We start from the raw sequence: 22,807 nt of genomic DNA, 5'->3' as shown, positions 1-22,807 counted from the left end.
ACACATTAATAGAATACAAAATAGTGATGAAAATGAAATGAATGGATCACTAAAAATCAGTGATAACACCAGGTGTTCACGGAAAGGGTAAGCATGTCCTGCTCTACCGAAAGCACCCGCCATTCAGACAATTTTCATAAAGAGTAGGTGTTTTTTGTTTTTCCTAATGCCGGACCCACCAATACTTATGCAACCAGCCAAAGATGTCATTGGTTCTGTGTGAGGAAGTGAGGAAAACCGTTGCAATCTGTTCTGTTAGACGACATAACTTATCCTTGTATCCTTGTTTGTTCATAGTGACTATGGGCTGCATATACTGATGTCCAAGTGTGACAACACAAATAGAATTGTCCGCAAAAGGCACTTTGCTGTATCTTAAAAGAAGAAACCATGTAAAATATAAAGGTACAGCTATGTGCAAACACATAGATATTTCCTCGTTCCCAACAAGTACCTCGTAAGATATACGTGTACAAAAAGTATTTATATTCTTACAAATTATCGTTCCAGACAAAATGTTTTTGACGCGCTCAAAATGTGTCCTGAGTTCTTTACAAATTAGAAATCCACTTTTGAACCTGACTCGATATTCGTTGATTTCCCAGTTCAAAATCAAATTTAGAATAATCAAAATTCGATTTATATGTACGCAATTCAACAAATAAGCGTCATCTCACCATGTTGCTAACGCTCCGCAATCGCTATACAAGTAGCCATTGCCATTAATGCCGCCTACCCCCAACGGGTTAAACGGAATTAATATGTATTAAGTCAGCCAAGTTTGTATCTATGGAACCCCGGTCCTGCCAGCCTACCCAATCATTGTCTGATATCACTAGCTCCCTAGTCAATACCAGGGGAGATGGTCAATACAAGCTTAATATAGCCGGACAGTGCGCCAGAGGGAATGATAGTCCTCCACTGGCTTGCACTGCGAGATATGGCTCCATGATGGGCTCCTGGTAAACACTATCATGGATTATATATTACAAACATGGTTTTATTTTGTTATTGTCATAATCATAATTATGTATAACAAACATGATGTTATTTTGTTATTGTCATAATGAGCAAAAGCGAAGCAGCAAAGTATATTATTTAGAAGTCATTATTTCAATTAACGAGTTTCACAAATGTCATTGCAAGTGTATGAAGATATGTATGCTTACTCGAACTGTAATGGTAATTTAATTACATGTGATTTTGGACCAGTTATTGAACATTAGGTTATTTGGGATTTATTTTCAAAAGAATAGTCAATTAACTAAAAGTGACAAGACCCTTTTAACAATCACAAGAAATGATACGAAGAGTCGATTGTACGATGCCGACTTCATCATGAGCATGTGTTTATGAATCACAATCAAATAGTGATGATGACGGGTGTTCGCGAAAAGGTGAGCGTATCCTACCCAACCGATGGCACCCACCACAAACACTTGCAAAGGCAAGTCAATTGTCCACCTGGAAAAAGACACGGGAACACATGGTACAAGTCAAAATGAGGAATTGCATTGGACATAATTTTGGTCTCTGGGGCGTAAAATTCGGAAATATCTTCTATACAAGTAAACGTACAATTCCAAAACGTTACAGAACTACTAGTAGAGCATCCGCCCGCGTCATACCAAAAGACGTTAAAAGATGGTACTTGTTGTTACCATGTCTGACGCTCGGCATTAAGGATCTAAGACAAGTACTGGTCAGTATACTGTGTCTGAGTGAGCCGTTCATGTTAAACTGTGTCATGTTATCTCAGTGGACATAAGTCCGGTCTAGTACAAGCACACACACACACACACACACACACACACACACACACACACACACACACACACACACACACACACGTCGCTACACAAGTCCAATAATCTTTGACGCGACGTTAAACCCCATCTCTCCTCACCTGAAACATGTGTTTGTGCTAAATATCATGATCAGGTAGATGTTTCAGCCATATGTTCCCCTGCGGTTGTCTTTTTCCTTTTAAGCATATACTAATATTTGTGTCTGAGATGTGACATTTAAAAGACATTAAATGTCAAGAGATTCAGTAAAATAGATAAATTAAGCTGTTGTAAACAATCTATTCTTTGTTGAAAGGAAAACGTGTGTTCTATATAATATCATTTGAGAAACAGAAAAAAAATGTACCACATGCGAAATCTGATTCCAAGCTATCTATGCGGAACCTGACCGGATGTTTGAGAGATATAAAGCCAGTTAATGTTTTACTTACACGTAAGGAGGAGGAACTGGCTGGGCAGATAAGTTGCTGTCGGCAATTTACCATGTTATATTACAGGAAAGGGATCGTAGACATGTTAATGATTAAAGATGACTGACTGGTGGTTTCATTAAGCAGAAGTTCTCATGGGTATTTAGATCATTCTAATATTTTTTCCTTCGGTACATACATACTTAGCGAGTTTGCTCTCCTTGCGCATGGACTAGACCTGATTACATGCATATATTGCGCGTTTGAAGTCCGTGTACAATTAATCAATACGCCTGTGTCTGTGACATGCCATAGTTTCATCAATATGGTTTATTTGAGATAAATTAACCTGAAAGTATAGAAAGGCAGACAGTTACCTTACAGGAACGGGTAAACTACAGAGAACCTTGCTAGGCCGGACGGTACCGCTCAAACACATTAGTCCGGATTAATGAATAAGGTCGAAGGCAGAAAATAATCAGGCAAACTTGCCCGGAAATAATATGAATGGATAACTATAAATCACTGATGAAATTACCAAGCCACAGAATACTTTCTACAAACTATTACAGGATTGAACGATGGTTAGATAGACATAATCAAACTTAACAACAATTCTTTCAGTTTCATTTACATAAAAAATACTTTCTTTTGCCCCTGAGTTTAGTGTCTTTATCAAGGAAGTGTTATCCAAAAGTCAGCTTCGTCTTCATTGGTACTACAGGACACATTAATAGAATACAAAATAGTGATGAAAATGAAATGAATGGATCACTAAAAATCACTGATGACATCAGGTGTTCGCGAAAAGGTTAAGCATGTCCTGCCCTACTGGTAGCACCCGTCACTCACACAATTTGTATGAAAAATTAAATCTTTGTAATTTTTGCCTGATGACGGACAGCAGTCCTCCTGTCATACGACGGCGACCTGACAATCGAGCCTTAAAATGGCAAGCAAGTGATTGGTAAGTAAATCCATTGAAACCGAATCGCATTTACTGATTTTGTTGAAAATAAAACTATGTGTTACTTTTGAATTTGCAGTGATAATGTCCATGGGTGTTATGATATCCTTGCCTAGGTTTTCGGACTTTCAAAATAATAGTTATATTTTTCAACAATATAGCGAAGGAAATACCCAAGCATTTTTCAAAATACTTTCTCTAAATGGGTTTCATTTATAATGTTAAACAATGACATGCACAGAAATATGATCGTCTTGCGAAAAAAAGATCAGATGTGAGAAAATGAATTCAAAGTAAACAATTCTCAATTTCCTGATCATCTGTCACTATTTGCAGGCCCTATGATCATTTTATCATCTCGAAGAAAGGGATATAAACAGGACAAAACGCAAATTGTTTAACAGATGCAGTGGGAGAAATTCAAGTTGATGCAAATGGAGGTGAAATTGTTCACGACGAATTTAAGTTCGATAGTTATGAAATAAGTTTTATTCTGAGTTCGAGGTAGAAGCCTGAAGGAAATATTTTAAATCTACTTTTGCAACACTCGTGGATTCTGCAGCAACGCATATGTGTACTTATTTAAGACATCTATTAAATCTGTTCATAAAGCACCCTTGTAAATAGACATAGCAATTTTGAGACCTGTCCTGTTGGCATCATGAACATAAAAAAAATCTCGGAGGTGCTCAGCTTTACACTGTTTCATACAGCTTTCAGACAAAGTAAATTCAAATAATGTTGTCAGGATTCCATATACAGAAGCTGAAAAACAAGGCCATCATGTGTCGTGAACTTAGGGCTTAAAAGGCAAAATCATGAGGAAAATAATACGAATGGTTCCCTGAAGAAAGGCCTGTATTTTGAACGGGTATTTCTGTTTCTGAAAGACGTCTTGTTCTCGTTTTATTCTGGATTTCATCAACATTTCTGTGCGTTTCAATGAAGTAGTACTGATATAAACGTCTTACTTCTCTAGTCCGGTCATGCTGTTTGGCATTACACAGTGACTCAACGCAAAATAGGCCTAACTTTGGCTCATGTAGCCCTTCAACTATACCATCGCGGATTTTGAAACCGGTGTTAAAAGGATCACTTTGCGGCGTATGTTCGGCTACGTCGTGTCTGAGACGTTTATCGTTACATTATGCGTCTGCACGGAGTTTTCAGATTCTAGATGCCCACACACATGTGGAGAAGGGATAAATAAAGTCTAATGCACCTATGCCTGGAAGTATCATTTACAGATTCAAATGAAGCCTCTTTCTACAACCCACAAGGGTATTTGTGTGATTTGTTTGTAATATGATCCTCAAGGACGACCACGCATCAATTCAGGTTTGATGCTGTTGATTCCAAGGCTGTCTTCTTTCTCACTGCTAATGGGAGACTTAGATTGTATCGCTTTCAGTGATCGAAACTGGTATGTCGAGCGTGAGCGATTACACAGGCAATGTTGGCACTTGTTCGGCCAAGTGGCTGTCTCCCCATGTTAATTATGTAACCCCTGCTCATCACATCGATCTACCATCAACACTCCAAGAAGTGGCTACTCCACGTAGGGGGCGTCTCACGGTTACGTATGACCTTTTTGGTTTCCCATTATGCTCATGAATGTTTAACTCAATGGTTCTTAATAATGAAATCTCTCCAGCTCGATGTAGTATGCTACCAGCACACACAACCGTTTAACGTCAATGTATGGATGTGCATGACTTTATCACGGGGTCTGAAGAACGTCACCCAAACTTCCTTGACACCGCCTTAACACGGAACGGTGTTGACCTTGTCTGCTGGCGCTGCAACAATGACATGGATTGGACAAATATATGAAACCGGCGATGTCGATACAGTCTCTGCGTCAATATCCTAATCTCTCAGCCTCATCTTATGAGGGCAAATTGATCCTAGTTGTTAATCTTCGACGTTGCAGCCCCTCAACTCCTCGCTGACGTTAAACTTGTGATGCTGGGCTTCATCACCAGCCATGTCCTCTGCCCAATAACCAACAAGTTGATTTCCCTGGTAACGATCTCAGACCTTCCGCCATCTCCTCACAACTTTATATTAGTCTTAACGTCACTTACGAGCGCCATTTGCGGCAAAAAGCGACCCCTCTCACACACGCACTTATTCCCGAAGGAACATATTCTCTAGATTCCTTTAGAAAGTTGAGTTGAAATTGGCTGCTGCTCAATTCCACTCGAGCACAGAGAGGCACTCGGCATTCACACGATACTCGGATGGCACTGCCCTGCATGACGCCCGGGATTCGCCGCTAATTGAGTCAGGAGGAACACTGGCCTATACCTCTATTTGCGTTCATTTAATATAGCAGCGTCGTAAAGGCATTCTGTGAAATAAACGTCAGTTCATGCTACCAAAAGTGAAATATAACGCTGAAAACCATCCCAGCAATGTTTACACTAGAATGGTGAAAACTTTTACCGACACCGATAAAATCAGTTGCAGGACCTGTTTGTGCCGGGAGATATTTCGATAGATCGCATAGAAAAGATGTGTTATGAATCGAATGCGCAATCAGTAAGTCATCAAATTGCCTATTTTCGTTTTAATTTCGTAATAAATGAGAGTGAACTGAATTCGTAAGCAACGACCTGCAGATAGTATGAATCAATTCAGAGATAGTTGGTTATAACTATGCTTTACGAACACGTTTTTATGCAAATAATGTGAGTGGCGGATTCTGCCAGTAGTCGGTGAGGTGAAATGGGGTTCAACGTCGCGTCCAAGATTATTGCACTTATATAGCGACGTGCACGTGTATGTGTGTGTGTGTGGCTGCTTGTACTTGACCGGACTGATGCCGATTTATAGTGCTGGCCCACTGAGATACCATGCTGCAGTTTGACATGAATACCCCACTCAGACACAGTATACAGTATACTGGCTCCGAGCAGACCAGTCCTTGTTTTAGCCCCTGAATGCCGAGCGCTAGACATGGTAACAACAAGTGCCATTTTTTAACGTCTTTTGGAATGACGCGGCCGGGGATCGAACCCCGAAACTTCCGCTCTCTGGTGTCATCACTGACTTTCAGTGATCTATTCATATGATTTTCATCACTATTTTGTGTTTTATGCCCAAAGGAATCGGCGATTATTCTCTGGCGTTGATGTTTTATATTTACAATATGCAATCAGTAGTATACTATGTCTTTTATACCAGTATAGATACGTGGTGATTTTGTGTTTAAAACGGCGTTAAACCCAATATGTGAAAACATGCTCTATAATAATAACTACTTTATGTTTTTCATTGTTTGATAAATATTCAAAACAATATCGGAAAGACAAGAAACGTAAAACCATAAACTATTGAGTTTTTCAGCCTAATCTAATGGTAGAAATCGCACACAAGACAGACACTCCATAATCAATAGAAAACAGGACTTCTTCGGGGCTGACTTCAAAGCGCGTACTTTAATTACACAAGTTCTGTACAGTTTGATGCTTTCAACATCCCGCGCCAGACTCTCGGCACCAAGACATTATGGAGTTGCTGAGTACGTAAAAGTCCTACATCAAAGACGGGTCAGACGTTTCCCTCCAGCATTGGGTATACGTCTACAACCAGCGTTAATCAAACTGCCAATGTGATCTTAATTGTCTCAGCGCTTCACGACACTATGATATGTCGTGTACCAATGGCATGAAAGTGTCCAACCTTATTAACTATATTTGTGTAATGTGACAGTCGTTATTGGAATGGCCACATTGTAATAACACTCGGTTAACAACATGATATATGTACATAGTTCTAGTGGGTTATGATATTTAACCGTTAACCTTATGAAAAATCCCTTTTACAATATTCCCTCTTAACCCTGTACAGGAACTTAACGGAAACGTGTAAGTGACAATTTGCGTTTGATCATTTCTTAAATAAAACGTGCGTGTAAATGTCTGCATCAAATGAGTTTTGAAACTCAAAGCTAAGTACCCCGATTTGCCTAAAGGAACATAACACCGGAAAACGACGACCGTAAATCCAGACATGGGAGAAGATCAAACAGCTGGTGATGTTGATGTTCCATGTAAGCCACGGGGTTTTATTGCAGCTCAATGCTTTATTTGAGCTTGGAGATGCAGAAGTAAATCCAACCGTTGCATTTAAAGATTGCAGACGTTTTATATGCTGATGAAGATGGTGCAAGAGATGGTGGCCTTGCTATCAATGTAGTACACTGGAGGCTTCTGTGGGTCATTTAGTGCGTACACGAAGGTACGTGATTATGAGACTAAAAGATGGCATTTCCGGGTAACCAAATTTATTCAAATATCCTTTCGTATCATTTTCATAAAGTAAGATCAAAACAATGAACAGTTCATCGGCATTACTATTTATATCCATATTCATGCCGACTAAAAATGTCTAAATAACAAGGAATTGAGAGTAAAATGGCCTGTTATGTTTACATGGTGGCATCAGAATAAAATATTTCCCCTAATATGATATAATTCCAGTGCTATAAAGCACTATCCCCGAATAGTGTTTCCTTGGAAATGCGTCCGTTAAAATATAGTTTCTAGTGTTCTAAATGCCAACAATTCCATCACGAAAAATACACAATAACATGTTACACTTAAGCCATAAAAGTCACCGTCCACCTTTGATAGAAGCTCTCATATTCATTTGTCATAACCTTAAAAGCATACTTCATCATATGATTCAGGGTTTATATTACTGCCAACACGTAACATCAGGATAACCTTGCCCCGCACTGTCTCCTACCGATCAATGGTTCTGAGATAGCGAAAGTATGAGTGTCTGTGGTTCCTGTAGTCTGGCACCGTCGGTGGAAAAATCGGAAGCCCTGTCTTGATGACAGTCGATTACTGAACGTGACCTGAATACAATACACAACATATTTAATGTGCAAGGTGGCATCACACGCTCTATTGATTTGTTGATCACAAAGAAAGGAATTAGATTGAACAAACACCGCTGCAAGATGTCAGCTGGAGCCAAATCAAGACTGATCGTGCTGATTGCAATCTAGGCACCACTCCGTGTGGAGCAAGGGTCTCTTCTATGCCCTGTCTTGTTATATTGAGTATGGAAGATGTATTGCTTTGTGAAAGTGTTCATCACCCAGTATCAATCCTTACGGCGCGGTATTAATCAGTTCTCCATGTTTCGGATTACGAGCAAGAATCTTTGAGAGACATAACTGTCTTCATAAAAATGCTTTAAAAAGTGGATGAGTGTAATTGGCCGCTGCAGTTCGGATCATTACCTCAATATATTTCCCCACTCTAATAAATTGCTCCCCGAATACCTGTTGGACCAAGCATACCCATTAAAAGCATTAATCTTAAGAGTTAATTAACGATTGCGTCTGTGTTTGAACTCTGTACACCGCGCGTCTATCCCCAGCGTACTGTTTGTCCTTTCCGCCTGAGATTGAAGCCAATTTCATCTGATTTGTCTCAATGCAGTTGGCATACAATTGAATCAATGAACTGCACGAGGTAACATCAGAAACCACCGGACCTGAAGAAACAGGGATTTCAAGACCAAAAGCTGATTGATTTCGTTTCCCTTATTTGAACAGTGGTATTCTCCGTCCAAAGGCAGTAGTTGAAGGAAAGCGACGAACAGGCTTTGTCAAGTGGGCACGAGCAGTCATTCAGATGACAGTTGATAGCAAATGTGTGATCATCTGTTTGAAATTCTGATCCAGTTGCGATGTGATATCCGTGGCGTACATGATGTGGAATCCGAAGACGACACACTATTAACATGCTCCAATACTGCAAAACCACGTAACTAGGACCACTGTTTATATGGAAACCTCACTTGTGGACGATATGGAGGACGAGAACAAGAGAATGGTTCCTCGTTAGATAGATAGATAGATAGATAGATAGATAGATAGATAGATAGATAGATAGATAGATAGTGGTAAGATTCAATAGTGTACAGCAGTACATATGTAAAGAAATTCACAAAATAACCACACGAAACGGATTGTTCTACATGTTTCAGCTTTATCTTCAGGATCTTGAAGTCTTTTGTTTCATATGTCCCTGAGTATGTCCCTGACGATAAAGCTGATATATGTGGGAGAACAATCCTTTACACAAAACTTCGAGTTTTATAGGTTTAGCTGTATTAAAAAACCTTCACTGAAGTAGAAGATTACTGTAATACGGCATTTTGCTATAATTTACCTCAAAATTATTTTCAGAAGAATGTGTCAGGACGCTTCTCTATAATTTCACACTCAACAGGGTTTGCTGTTTTTTTTAAGATTGAAGCATATACACTGACTAGGTCACGTTGTGAATTAGCCATCACCTGATGAAAATGTATTACTTGATCCTTGATCACATCTTTGACCAACAAATATCAAGGGTATACTCCTTTGCTGCAACCAAAGATCTTTACCACTTCCATTACAAAGAAGGTCCAGGTAGAACAACAATGGAGTCATGTCACATTAGAATAATAACATCCACAATGGACATCACCATGGTCATAAACGTTTTCCATTTACGACAAAATAAGAAATTCCCCTTCCAAGAATAATGAGTTCCATAATGCATTTGGACAATCGCGATCCGTCTAAATACGTTCCTACCCTGGGTTTAGCTAGCACCGGAATAACCCCAGTCCTATCACGCTTCTGCCTCCTACAGACGCCTGTAAACGTGAGGTATTAGGCTGTATGGGTTGATTGTTTGTATGATAAGCGTACTTCCTTCACTGAGTCTAATACAATAACCATGTCTATAGACGTCACTGCAGATGAGATCTTGTGACGGGCACTGCCTTTATCACCAGTAAGGGTTCACTCAGAACATAGCGTGTATCTGATGCCGTTTATTGGAGACCAACAATGTCATATATTAGAAAATTAATCAAAATATGCATTTTCGGAAAAATAAGGAATAGTTTTTAGACCTAGACGTTGACCGAAGAAATATGAAAGTGGTTAAAAGAAGGTAGTAGTCGTGAAAGCGTACTGGTTTTAATGCAAACCAAATTATTGGTTGGTTTTCGCCAGATTCAGTAAAAGTCCTGCTACACCACGTCTCTAAATAACGAATGCATTTTGGCCAGACAAACCTGTAGTTGATATCATGAACAACGTCCAATACTATCGGGGTACGATAATCCGCAATCAACCAAGTCACTGAATCTGTTTTCCCGATCCTGTGTTGTCTTCTCTGACGATAAGCAAATAGTGCTTGGGAGATATTCTAACCCTGGTCCCCAAGAGGCTCAATCCAAGTATGAACAGTAAGTGTTATGTAACATTACCGAGAGTTAACGAGAAAACTGTAATTGGTTCCCGTCTAAGCTGGGAATATGTGGGGACATTCTTTTCTGGTATGAGTGCTACATTACATATTTATGATCGGATTTTCATGACTATACAGGAGACTTTATCTCCCATACCAGATAATGCATAACCATGCAACCAGGTGTACTTACAACAAATGAGGGAGGAATTAAAAGAAGAATTTTTGGACCGATCCTTTATTATTTTTGGGGTGAGGTGGGGTTGGTGTGGGGTGGGAGGTTTTTGGTGACTATGATTTGTGTTTGAGATACTATTTCGGTCAGTGGATGCATTTTGCGTCCCTTGAAACGCATTAACGATTTGGCTTATCCACTGTATCCAACTCAGCATCACCATGCATAACACAATATGAACATTTGCTTTTCACATGTTAGACTAAGCACTCATGCCTTTATGAGGGTGTGAACATTCGATAAAGTAAAGATAACAGTTTCCACATAGGCTACAACAACATTTCATATCATCGTTCAAACCGTTCCCATATAAATTATTTTCAAAGATCCCCCTCACCATGTTGATGTGCAGAATGTTGTTCTTTCTCAAACCATATGAGAAGTATAACGGCGCAGTTGGACTTGGTACATGAAGACTGAATTTGAAACACTAAAACTATTTTGTTGTTTATCGGATAATTTGTTCCACATCTTTACTGAACAATTTTGTTTCCAAATTACTCAGTTCAGTTCAGTTCCGATCCAACAGAGATGCATGTAGACTCCGGCAAGGCTATCGGTAGAACATGAAGCTCTCACGAACTAAAGCACCAGATACGCCTTAGGACTGTTTGTCTGTACATTGGTGGTAAGGCATAGTCACGGTATAGAGAGACGTGTGGATACTAGCATAAACCAACAATAATGCAGTCATAAACACATTTAATATGTAACACATAAAACAACATTAATCTAGAAGTGTTTCCACGAAGGTTTCCAACAATTCAAAGAATTCTGACAGAGTGCTCGGGTCAGCTCCGAATGTTTTATGTCGTCTCGGTATCGATATGATCGTTTTATAGTCCTCATCGGAATGAATGACATGTCACGTTAGAACAATAAGTCATGATGATACGTAAGCCAGATAGCTAGATGTAAAATTGAAGGTGTTGGTAGGTTCATAACACAGCAGTATGAAGGCGATGAGGACGTATAATTTGTTATCGCTAATTAGTTTTGCCAGCTGTCAGTGTGGCCATCAGTTACGAGGAGGGGCACCAGAACAACACTGGGTCAGTTATTACCTATCTTTTACTAATAGTAAACTCCAATGAGGAAGTGAGGTGTAATAAAGTTCAGTAAAGATAAGAGCGACACCTATAGTAAACGGGGTCTATTACAAATTCAGTTTGACTGTTATTTATGTGAAGTTAGGAATATTCTATTACCCTTTAAAACAGTGTGCCAATCCGCTAACCGACCTACTTCTTTATTGTACCTATCAACGGCTTATTCTATCTATCAACTAACTATTGTATCTATCAACTATTTTTTGTCCCTATCAACTAACTATTGTATCTATCAACGGCGCATTCTATCTATCAACTAAATATTGTATCTATCAACTATTTATTGTTCATATCAACTAACTATGGTATCGATCAACTATTTAGTGTATCTATAGCTATCAACTGCCTATTGTATCTATCAACTATTTATTGACTCAGATATATTTATTATCAATCTACCACTCAATCCAACTATTTAGATTTAACAGTCATGACACGTCAATCATATGCTGATACTAACTTTAAAAATACCGTTGAGGTAATATCAATATAACAATCTTCATCATTTAGCACTATACTAACCCTCATAATGACGAACGACGAACTGCGAGAAGAGACACACGAATCTTTAGCAAATACTAACCCTGAAAGTGATCTAATTTGACCTTACTCAAATCCATGGATCATTAGTTTCAGAGCTGTATACAGAACACAACCGCTTCTTACATAAACTGTTAATTTATGGAAGAAGAATCAGCATTGTTTGTATTAACACAAGTATATAAGTACATCGGTGGCTTCGTTGCCATAGAAACTAAAAAAAACACGCATCCCATCTGTGTTCCCATGTTCTGTTCATATGTTGTTAACAATTGTATGACGATAATGTATTTTTAAAAACAAATCTTCCAGCGATGCTATAATTAAGACTTCATATTTCTGTCAAAGTACATGTACCTGTATTGCATATAAGAGAAATATCGTGGTTTATTACTTCAGACAATACTAACGCTGAAATGGACCAAGTAGACGAGAACAATGACACGATGCTCTCTAACGCAGTACCGACGCTGAAAGTGACGACCGATTGACTTCAGTGCCACTTTAGCATAAAAGTGACAACGCAAACATAACATAAGATATTGCAAAAATGTTCCAAGGTATATCTTCACCGAACACCAGAAGAAACACAATATTGAACGTTGTCGTTTCTAAAACTGAGTTGACACAAATCCATGTCCCATTAGTTCCAAACTGTATACAGAACACAACATTAACTGTGAATTTGTGGCAGGCTGCCTGTATTAACACAACACAAGTATATGAGTTTGTCCCTTGACGTCTGGTACTCGGCCACAGCTGACGACAACAACAGCTCTGACCACAATCTGATCACCACGTCTGTTGCCGTCGTGGACGACGGCTATCGGTCTGCCATGTCTCAGGTCTAATTAGATGACGATTCTCAAGGGGAAGGACCACAGAAAAGGCAGCCAAATTGGCCAATCTCATTCCCATTTCATCAAACAGCGTCTTGTTTTGACAAGATTTGACAAAGCGAATGTTTCTGAGGGAGCACTGTGGGCAACACAAACCCTCACACCAGACATCTTGCGCATCACCTGATACATTTCTGGACGTACAAAGCCGTTATAAATAGAACATGTAGTGGTCAAATACGACTTAAATACACTCAATGGGATATTCATCCGGTATTCCATTCCACACACTGAGTAGAGCATAAAACAGTGTCTCTGTTCATATACGTACACATACAAAGTGTTCCTGTTCTAAACAAACACGCACGATGTGTCTGTTTTGAGGCGACGCACTGGATGTGCCTCTGTTCGCTCGCCACGCCGAAGGCCCGCGTTCGATTCCCCACTTCGGTACAATGTGTGAAGTCCTTTTATGGTGTCTCCCGCGGGGATATTTCTAAAAGCAGTGTCTGTCTCTGTACGTACCCATACCAACACACAACGTGTTTCTGAACCCATTCCAAAACTCAATGTGTCTCTGTTCCGAAACCAACACACAATAAGTCTCTGTACGTACCCACACAACGTGTCTCTGTTCTCATACCAACGCACAATGTGTCTCTGTTCCCATACCAAAACACAATGTGTCTCTGTACATACCCATACCAAAACACAATGTGTCTCTGTTCCCATACCAACACACAATGTGTCTCTGTTCCCATACAAACACACAGTGTGTCTCTGTACGTACTCATTCCAAAACACAATGTGTCTCTGAACCCATTCCAAAACAAAATATGTCTCTGTTCCCATACCAACAACTAATATATCTGTGTTCCCATACCAACACACAACGTGTCTCTGTTTCTATACAAACACACAGCGTGTCTCTGTTCCCATACAAACAAACAATGTATCTATGTTCCCATACCAACACACATTGTGACTCTGTTCCCATACAAACACACAAGGTGTCTCTGTTCCCATACCGACACACAATGTGTCTCTGTTCCCATACCAACACACAACGTGTCTCTGTACGTACCCATACAGACACACAACGTGTCTCTGTTTCTATACAAACACACAACGTGTCTCTGTTCCCATACCAACACACAATGTGTCTCTGTTCCCATACCAATACACAATGTGTCTCTGTTCCCAACCAACACACAAAGTGTCTCTGTACGTACCCAAACCAACACACAATGTGTCTCTGTTCCCATACCAACACACAATGTGTCTGTTCCCATACCAACACACAATGTGTCTCTGTTCCCATACCAACACTCAACGTGTCTCTGTTCCCATACCAACACCCAATATGTCTCTGTTTTCATACAAACAAACAGTCAGACTCTGTTATATAAAAAAGAAAACACGTCACATGTAAACGTGTATATTATAAACTTCCATACATATACACTTGAACACACTCCAATCTGAGTGCGAATGAGCTCCACTTGAAGCGCTCATATATTGTATACTTATGTTAGAGGTACATCAGTGGCTCAGTTGCCATATAAACGCAAAGGAAAACGCTTGCCATCTGTGTTCCCATGTTTTGTCCATAATGTTAACAAGAATTGTAATACGAAACTCGTTATGTAGTTATAAAAACAACTCTACCAGCGATGTTATTTTTACACCCTCTTTTTCTTGTCAGTACCTTTATTTCATATAAAGGCAAATGTCACGTTTGACGTACGTTCAAGACGTTCAGTCGTTCACACGTCGAACTAAATTGTCATGAGCTAAGCCTGGTTGTTTTGCTGTACGACTGTCCGTCCGTATCTGCGTACTAATGTGCGTGTATTGCTGTGAGTGGGTGTATTGGTATGAGTGGGTGTATTGGTATGAGTGGGTGGGTGACAGGGGTTATTGGGGTTATTGGGGTTGACAATCAATAGACATAGAACTAGGGGTTTTGTCATTCCGCTATTACGCACATTTCGAAAACGGCTTGGAACCATATTGGTATTAAACAAACAACATTAAAATATGAAAATAGATCAGCCAATGAATTGAATGTATTAATTTGACAGACCATTGTCAATTTGAGCAGAGCATTTGTCTTCATGTATCACAATTTACATGATTGTGACAACAGCTGGTTGTTAAACGAATGTATAAGTATGTAGATATGTAAATATCCTCTAGAGCGTATAGAACTCATGGTACATCGTGTTTGGTTAAAACTTAATTAACTGAATTACCATATTCTATATTACAGACACGATGCTAAACATATGATCCAAGTTCAATTCTAATTTCAAGTCCAGTTAAAGCGTACCGAGGTGTATATGTTGCGTTTTTTAATTGCATCGAGCTGTATGTCATAGTTATTACTCAACGCCAGATGTTGCATCCGAGACGCTGTTAGAACCTGTTGCGGCAGGCACAGAACGATATAATAATGGATTATTCCTAATGCAAAAGAAACGGATTTATGGACATTTCGAAGCTGACACACTCGTCTGTTATTACAATCATGACATATGATTCTATATGCGACGTCATACCTTCAGTGTGAAGCTAAGTCAGCAGAAATATATGATGCAACGACCAATGAAAACGTCACCTACAGCCCCCCTTGAATTTAATAACTAGTAATAAAATGTTTCCCTGAGTACATTATTTATCGCAAGTCGTGAATGAGAAACGTCAAGCATTTATACGAGTCATCTCTATTGGCTGGTTTGTTTGTTTGTTGTTTAAAGCCGCACTCAGCAATATTCCAGCTATATGACGGCGGTCTGTAGATAATCAAGTCTGGACCAGGCAATCCAGTGACAAATATCATGAGCATCGATCCACGCAATTGGGATCGATGACATGCATCAACAAAGTCGGCGAGTCTGATGACCCGATCGCGTTAGTCGCCTCTTACGACAAGCATAGTCGCCTTTTACGGCAAGCATGGGTTGCTGAAGACCTATTCTACCCCGGATCTTCACGGATCTCTTTTGGAGGGGACAAGCATCACCAAATGCTGCAGTCGAATTTATCAGATAGTGTGCCATCAACAAATGTAAAGTTGCAAAATACCTTACATTTGTTATGCTATAAACGTATTTATAAACGTCCTTCAGATATACACTTCCGAATTCTAGAAGGGCGGTAAAAGGTTTGTTTCTGACAGGAGAATGGACGTTCTAAGGTTACATCTGGTTTTGATGTCAGATGCGATTCCTTTTAATGGAAGCGCTACAGATTGTCAGACGCCAGTTACTTTCCACCATTTCACTTGTAACATTCGCTTCTAAATTCCTATGAGTCATGTCACATATGCCCATGCTAACTGGCAGCGAACACAGTAGGGTACGGCAGGTCCCAAGGCCATGCGTTGTCAGTTCTCTTAGATCTGCATTGCGTCATGTGACAAATCTCATTCCCATTACCTACAAAGCGAAGGAAGCCATGCCGCTTCTAGTTGATTATCCCGGCGGGGGATATTGGGCATATCATACGTCAGATAATATCTGTCCATTATACAATGACAAGGATCGGCAGATTGTACAGATGCGGGATATTCTAGATTCAGCACAATGAATTTGGTAGACCCAAGGGAACCATCGGCTAATTACATTATTTGCATTGTTATGGCATTACTCTTCGTGAACATCTGTGAACATTAAACGTTTGTCACACACAACGCCGCTGAAAACTACAACAAACAAGTAATTATATACTATTCATTTTTGATAGGTATACTGAGATACTGAAGTCTTTGTTGGCTAAAATCAAATTGGTGTATCTTTGAAAAATAGTATATACGGGCACACTTTGAAAACGCCGTTATATGCTGTATGTGTTTAGTAATCGTTGTGATATTTTAATGACTGATTAATCGTGTTCAAGTTTCTTTAATGCACATGCTGGATAGAACAATCGTGTTGTGAATATAAAATAAAATTGTTCGGGTCCTCCTTTCAGAGAATAAATTGTGTATCATGAGGCACAAGAATTTGATACTTCATGTTAATATTTTTGAAAAATCATTAAAACACCAACACACTATTAAGAGTGATTTTAGTGAATGCCTATTTTGCGCACGCTTAATTATAATGAGAACAACACATTCCTGTACATATCATTAGATGCAAATAAGATAGTGTTGTATTCTGATAGAATAAAAGTGGAAAATCTCTTTCCATAATCATAAGAAGTCTGTCTAAACGTCCATTCTAGATTCCGATTATATCATTTCAAAAATGTGTTTATGAATAAATATTAAATATTGATGATATCAGATGTTCGCAAAAAGGTGAGCTATCCTGTGCCACCGGAGGCACAAAGACATAAACATATGCAAAAGACAAGTCAGGTAATTACTGACAAAAACAACCAGAATACTTAGTACAAGTGGACATAGGGAATTGCAAGGGACATCATGTTTGTCTATGATGTGTCAAATTTAAGAATGTCCTACACATTTCAACCAAACAACTTTTATTCAGTGCTTTTCTAATGCCTTTAATGTTGTAACTCTGATCAAACAACTTTTGCACAACAGTCGTATGACGCTCTTTGACATCTTCTTAGAAAGAGCGTTCACGTTTGTACTTCAAAAGTTGTGAAATGTAAACACCAAAGGCTGGAGTTGCTTGAATATTGCTCGACATAACATGAAAGTTTTCAGTTGGAAAGTTGACGTCATCCCTCTTGTCTTACACTCTTCAGGATATTATTTGTCAATAGATAAACGCATAGATGAACACCTTATGACAGCTAAAACGTGAAAGTACCTTTCGCAAAATTTTATTTCTACAATATTTTTAAAGGCAAAACTAGCTTAATAATAGCCTATCCACAATGTTTCTGTTATGTCAGTGATATATAAAACAAATAGGAACTGGAAGAAAGGTCGCTATTTTAGAATAGACATATAACTTTGTATATAACTGTTAATCAATCCCATGATTGATGACATATGTCAGAGAAGTCTGGAATCGTACACATGATTACAGAAAGGGTTTTGTCGCTTTTATATGACAGGATCCTCACGTTGATTCAAGGCTAGATAATGTATGGCTCAACCAGCACACGGAAGTGAGACATGTTACCTTTAAAACTGGGGGAGATTAAAACGCAGTAAAATACTGAAATCAGAATGGTATTAACAAGACCTCTAGACGGACATATAGGAACACAAGCATTTAGTGTAGAGTTGTAGAGAGTGTTAATGCAATGTCACAACAATATTAGGCACGGATACCCAAGAGATGTCTGGTTTATGGACTTTTATGCGAAAATGGCATTGCACTTTAAGGTGAGATGTTTGATATGAACGTAATGATGGAAAGGCAATCCTCGATGACAGGCAAAAAAGGATGAAATAAAAGAAGGAGTCTTGCATTTAATCTATTAAACATCGTCCTGAATTTACATTCAGCGTTCCATTAAGTTAAAAGGACATGTCACTATGTCGATTTACACATTGATGAGTGCAGTTCAGTTATCAAGTGGTTGAGAAGCGAGATGGAACGGGCACCAGCACTCTATTACTGTCAGATGTGACGAAATTGGATCGGATGATCAGATACAAGAAGTGTGTGGCGATGCTCATAACATCAACCACTGGTTTTTCTGGGTCAGACTCGATTTTTAGAGACTGTCGTGATATATCTGGAATACTGCTTACTACCGCGTGAAACAAACACAGAAACACGTTTAATGATTACCTGCGGCGTGTGGACTCCAAAGCCGATTAGTTCTAATTGAGATTGATAAGCCACAGTTACGATTGGTCTTCAAACGTGGCCATAGGCACAGGTAATTTAATTATACATTTTTTAATACTCTGCTGTCTGCCATAAATAACTGGAACTCAACAAGTGTAACCTTTCACATCATTTGTGTTCCATATATAGGACCAGCAATGCCGGGAACAGTGTTTACCTTCACTTCACATGATTTACAACAGTACAGGTGTTTATTAGTCATTGTGCTGTATATCAACTCAGTGAAAATAATAAATCCGGAAACCATCTTGAAATATATTATACCAACGCACCCTATTCATATCATCAGCATCTAGAAGATATATTTGAGATTTTTGTAAAACTTAATACACGTAGACGTTTTGGTATCAATATAGCGTCCTAACAATACGAAGAATTTCTCAATTACACATATAGTCTCTTCCTACTCCGTAAATAAATTTGGCCAACCAGTTAAACGATTAACATAGCAAATGAATGAATTAGAAATTCATTTGAGGCAATAACGTGTTATTTGATTGAACCTTGAAGGCCTCCTTCTTACCCCAAACATTCTGGTCCAAAATGCAACAGCCAGGTAGCCATGGGACGTGCTGCCAGTTAGCTTGGAATATGGCCCCAAAGGAATAAACCACATGCGGTTCCCGTACATCGAATACAGGTCTTAATACATATTCAGAAAAATGAAATAGCATAGGTCTTGGATTGTTTAGACACAATTTCAGATCAAAAGTATTAACTTTAGACTTGATAACACACAAAAAAATTACAACACACCAGGCAACCTCTTACTGTGTTTGCTGCGAAGCACCTAATCTCTGCTCTCGCAGTAAGCCTTTAAGGTTGGCCTTTAAACCACAGTAGTTTCAGTGCAAATGTAAATGTGCATATAGGGTAACTGAGCTATCGTTAACTATAGCGAATAGATACAGGGATTGTAACAGGAATAGACCAGATGCCACATATTGACAAAGTCAGGGTAAATATTAATATCGAGATTGCCATACAATAAGGATATTGACCTAGCTTAAGCCGATAATGCTGACGTGCTAGCCCCAATTTCCTTAACCACTCACCTTCATCCAAGCCGTCCTTCATCCCCCCTACCGTCATCAGCTTCCGAATACCCTCCGGGATCACCCGTAATGGCACCCGGTCCACTTTAACCCTTTTACACCTGCCAGCACTCTCCAGCCACCGAAACACTTGCAGCCGAGTGTTGTTGAGGGTGAAGTACTGTCCGTCTTTCTCTGCAACCTGTAGCTTAGGACATTCGCCATTCTTCAGCAGTCTCCTACACAATTCTTCCATATCTGTGTCCTTCGTAATATCAGGAAGTCCCTGTCCCACCTCACAATGGGTAAAGTGAATGGTTGATGGTGAGAGGAACATGGTTAGGATAGATCCTCCGGTCGTCGTTCGGCGTTGTACGGATTGTTGTGTTCTTTCAACAATAGCGTTAAGTCATGACAGAATCAATACCACGCTATAGGGCGACTTTCATGGAGGCTGCTTGTTTGGTAGAAACAAAACTTCCCCATGACACCAAGAATTTGGGAAGCCTTTAGCATGTTTGGTAGTTTAGCGTAAGTTTCCCCTCCCTACACTCATGGTACGGCGGGCTCACTGTGTACAGCAAAGGGACTGCCCATTATCACCCGCCTAGTGAATGGACGACCAACAATCAATACTAAATGCAAGGAAGAGTTGTACAGCGCCCTGTGGAAAGAATGGACTCTGCTTCCCTCAGAGGAAGCAGTAACCAACCCCCGTTTTACTTCCTTTTCAGAGAAACCTGGGCGATATGGGTTCCTTAGACGGTTTGACGAACGAAAGTTCATATGTAAAATGGAAATACCGATGAAGGCTTTGTCAGTTGACTGGTAGATGTTGGATAATATATTAGGACGGGCTGGTCGATTCACTTCGTCTCTTGCCTGCGCTAATCAACAGCTTAAGTCCTGGCGTGTACAGCCACTAGTTGATACATGACATATCTGATTTGGCTAATTCACAACCTAGGTGAGTTGCTTAACAGAGGTATCGATTATTTCTGATGTCATTGCTCGATTGCCCAACAAAACCCTCTATCGATTTATTGCGACAGTGTGGAAAATATAACATGATAGACTGTTCACTGTTTATGATCTGTCATCTACTCAGCGTAGGTGAATTATCATGTTCCGGCAGTATTTGACTGAGAGGACAAATATTGTAGCTTCGTGTCACAGAAAGAGTGTGTCAGGAAGTGAGGGGCTATACGCCTTAAACAATAGCTCAACCCTGTCACGGGTACAGCAAGACTAGGCTTCACACATTGTATCCATGTGGGGAATAGAATATTTCGAATCGGGGTGACGTGCGATCGCTTTAACCACTAGGAGTCAAGGGGAAACCTATTTTCTGCTCCTCGAACACAAACACACTTTAGATAAATAAGTCAGTGGGTAGCCTGGAATAGCTCCACCCGGCTTGCCTAAAATACACTTGTATAGGCTGTCTTTTATATCACAGTAAATTTGAAGCCGGAAGTACATGTGCATTATAAGGGTGCAATGTAGATAACGTTTTGACCTAACCGGGAGGGTGAATTAGTACAACCCGGCCTTTTCTTAACGTGCACTGTTTTCCAGCCGCGTCCATGTATGTATGTATGTATGTATGTATGTATGTATGTATGTGTGTGTGTGTGTGTGTGTGTGTGTGTGAGGACTGGTCGGATCGGAGTCAGTATACTCTGTATACTCTGTATATACATGTTAAACTGCGGCATGGTATCTCAGTGAGTTAGCACTATAAATCGTCATCAGTCCGGACAAGTACAAGCAGCCACACACACACACACACGCACGCGCGCGTGTATGCACGTCGCTAAATAAATGCAATAATCTTGGGACGCGACGTTAAACAAACTTTCACCTCACCTCACTTCACCTCACCTCAAATCGCATTATACACCCTTGCTAACTGTCATGCCAAACCGTTGCTAATTCACAAGCTAAGCCGTCCAAATAAACATGCTCTTGCATTAAACTTGGTTCCTAGCTAACTATGCTGCTTGTAAGAAGTAACTGACTAGATTTACCGGCTCGGTCAGTTGGTTAAGACTGTGATCGTACCCCGACGGCGTTTATCGTTACTCACAATATTAATCACTGGTTTGTCTGGTCCACTCGATTATTTACAGGCCGCCGTCATATAGATTGAATAGTGCTAAATGCAGGATTAAAGAACAAACCTCACATGCTGTAAGTCACATGCCAAACCACATCATACTTTTATCCTATGCCCGTGCTACGCTCTTCATAAAACCTGTAGTTCGAGCGCACATGCTAAATCTTTATCAAAACGACATCCTTATCTGTCGATAACTTGCATGCGAAGCACTTGGTATTTGATGTCCTGAGGCTTTTGTATCATAAGGTGTTGGTAGCTGTGAACCGTTCTAACATCCCAAACAACACCCCAACACACGCTAAATCTATTGTTGATCACATATCGGTTCCTAGTTGAATTGTTTGATAGGCATTTTTCCTAGTTGATATGGGAAATGAAGACGTGATCCAGCTTAAGATGCTTGTCGTAAAAGGCGACCAACGGGATCGGATGGTCAGGCTTGCTGTCTTGGTTGATGCACGTCATTGTTTGCCAGTTGCGTAGATCGATGCTCATGATATCAATAACTGAAATATTTCTAAACTAAATTATTTAACGCTGAAACGTTTTATTGTACGGCAGTATTCCGTATATTGGAGCTTTTTCTGTCATGGCGAACGTGGCGGTCTGGTGCTAAGTCTCTTGTCACAGCTGTTTCATCAAATGATAAGCTGCGTACTGTGAAAAAGCTTCCACATCGATTGAACGAA

At 39.7% G+C, this 22,807-nt stretch overlaps 1 protein-coding gene across 1 annotated transcript in view; it reads right to left on the bottom strand.

Moving 5' to 3' along the window:
• Positions 1-20,866, bottom strand: part of LOC139468984 (uncharacterized) — a 44,372-nt gene extending 23,506 nt beyond the window's left edge. The window contains exon 1 of the mRNA XM_071251123.1: positions 20,018-20,866. Coding sequence (XP_071107224.1) covers positions 20,018-20,333 — 316 coding nt within the window. The 5' untranslated portion in view covers positions 20,334-20,866. The remainder of the gene's footprint in view (positions 1-20,017) is intronic.
• Between the last annotated feature and the right edge of the window lie 1,941 nt (positions 20,867-22,807).

This window comes from Haliotis cracherodii, unplaced genomic scaffold (genome assembly GCF_022045235.1).
Source record: "Haliotis cracherodii isolate W230 unplaced genomic scaffold, xgHalCrac1.p SCAF_2, whole genome shotgun sequence".
NCBI lineage: Eukaryota > Metazoa > Mollusca > Gastropoda > Lepetellida > Haliotidae > Haliotis > Haliotis cracherodii.
This window is presented reverse-complemented; position numbering and strand designations above follow the sequence as displayed.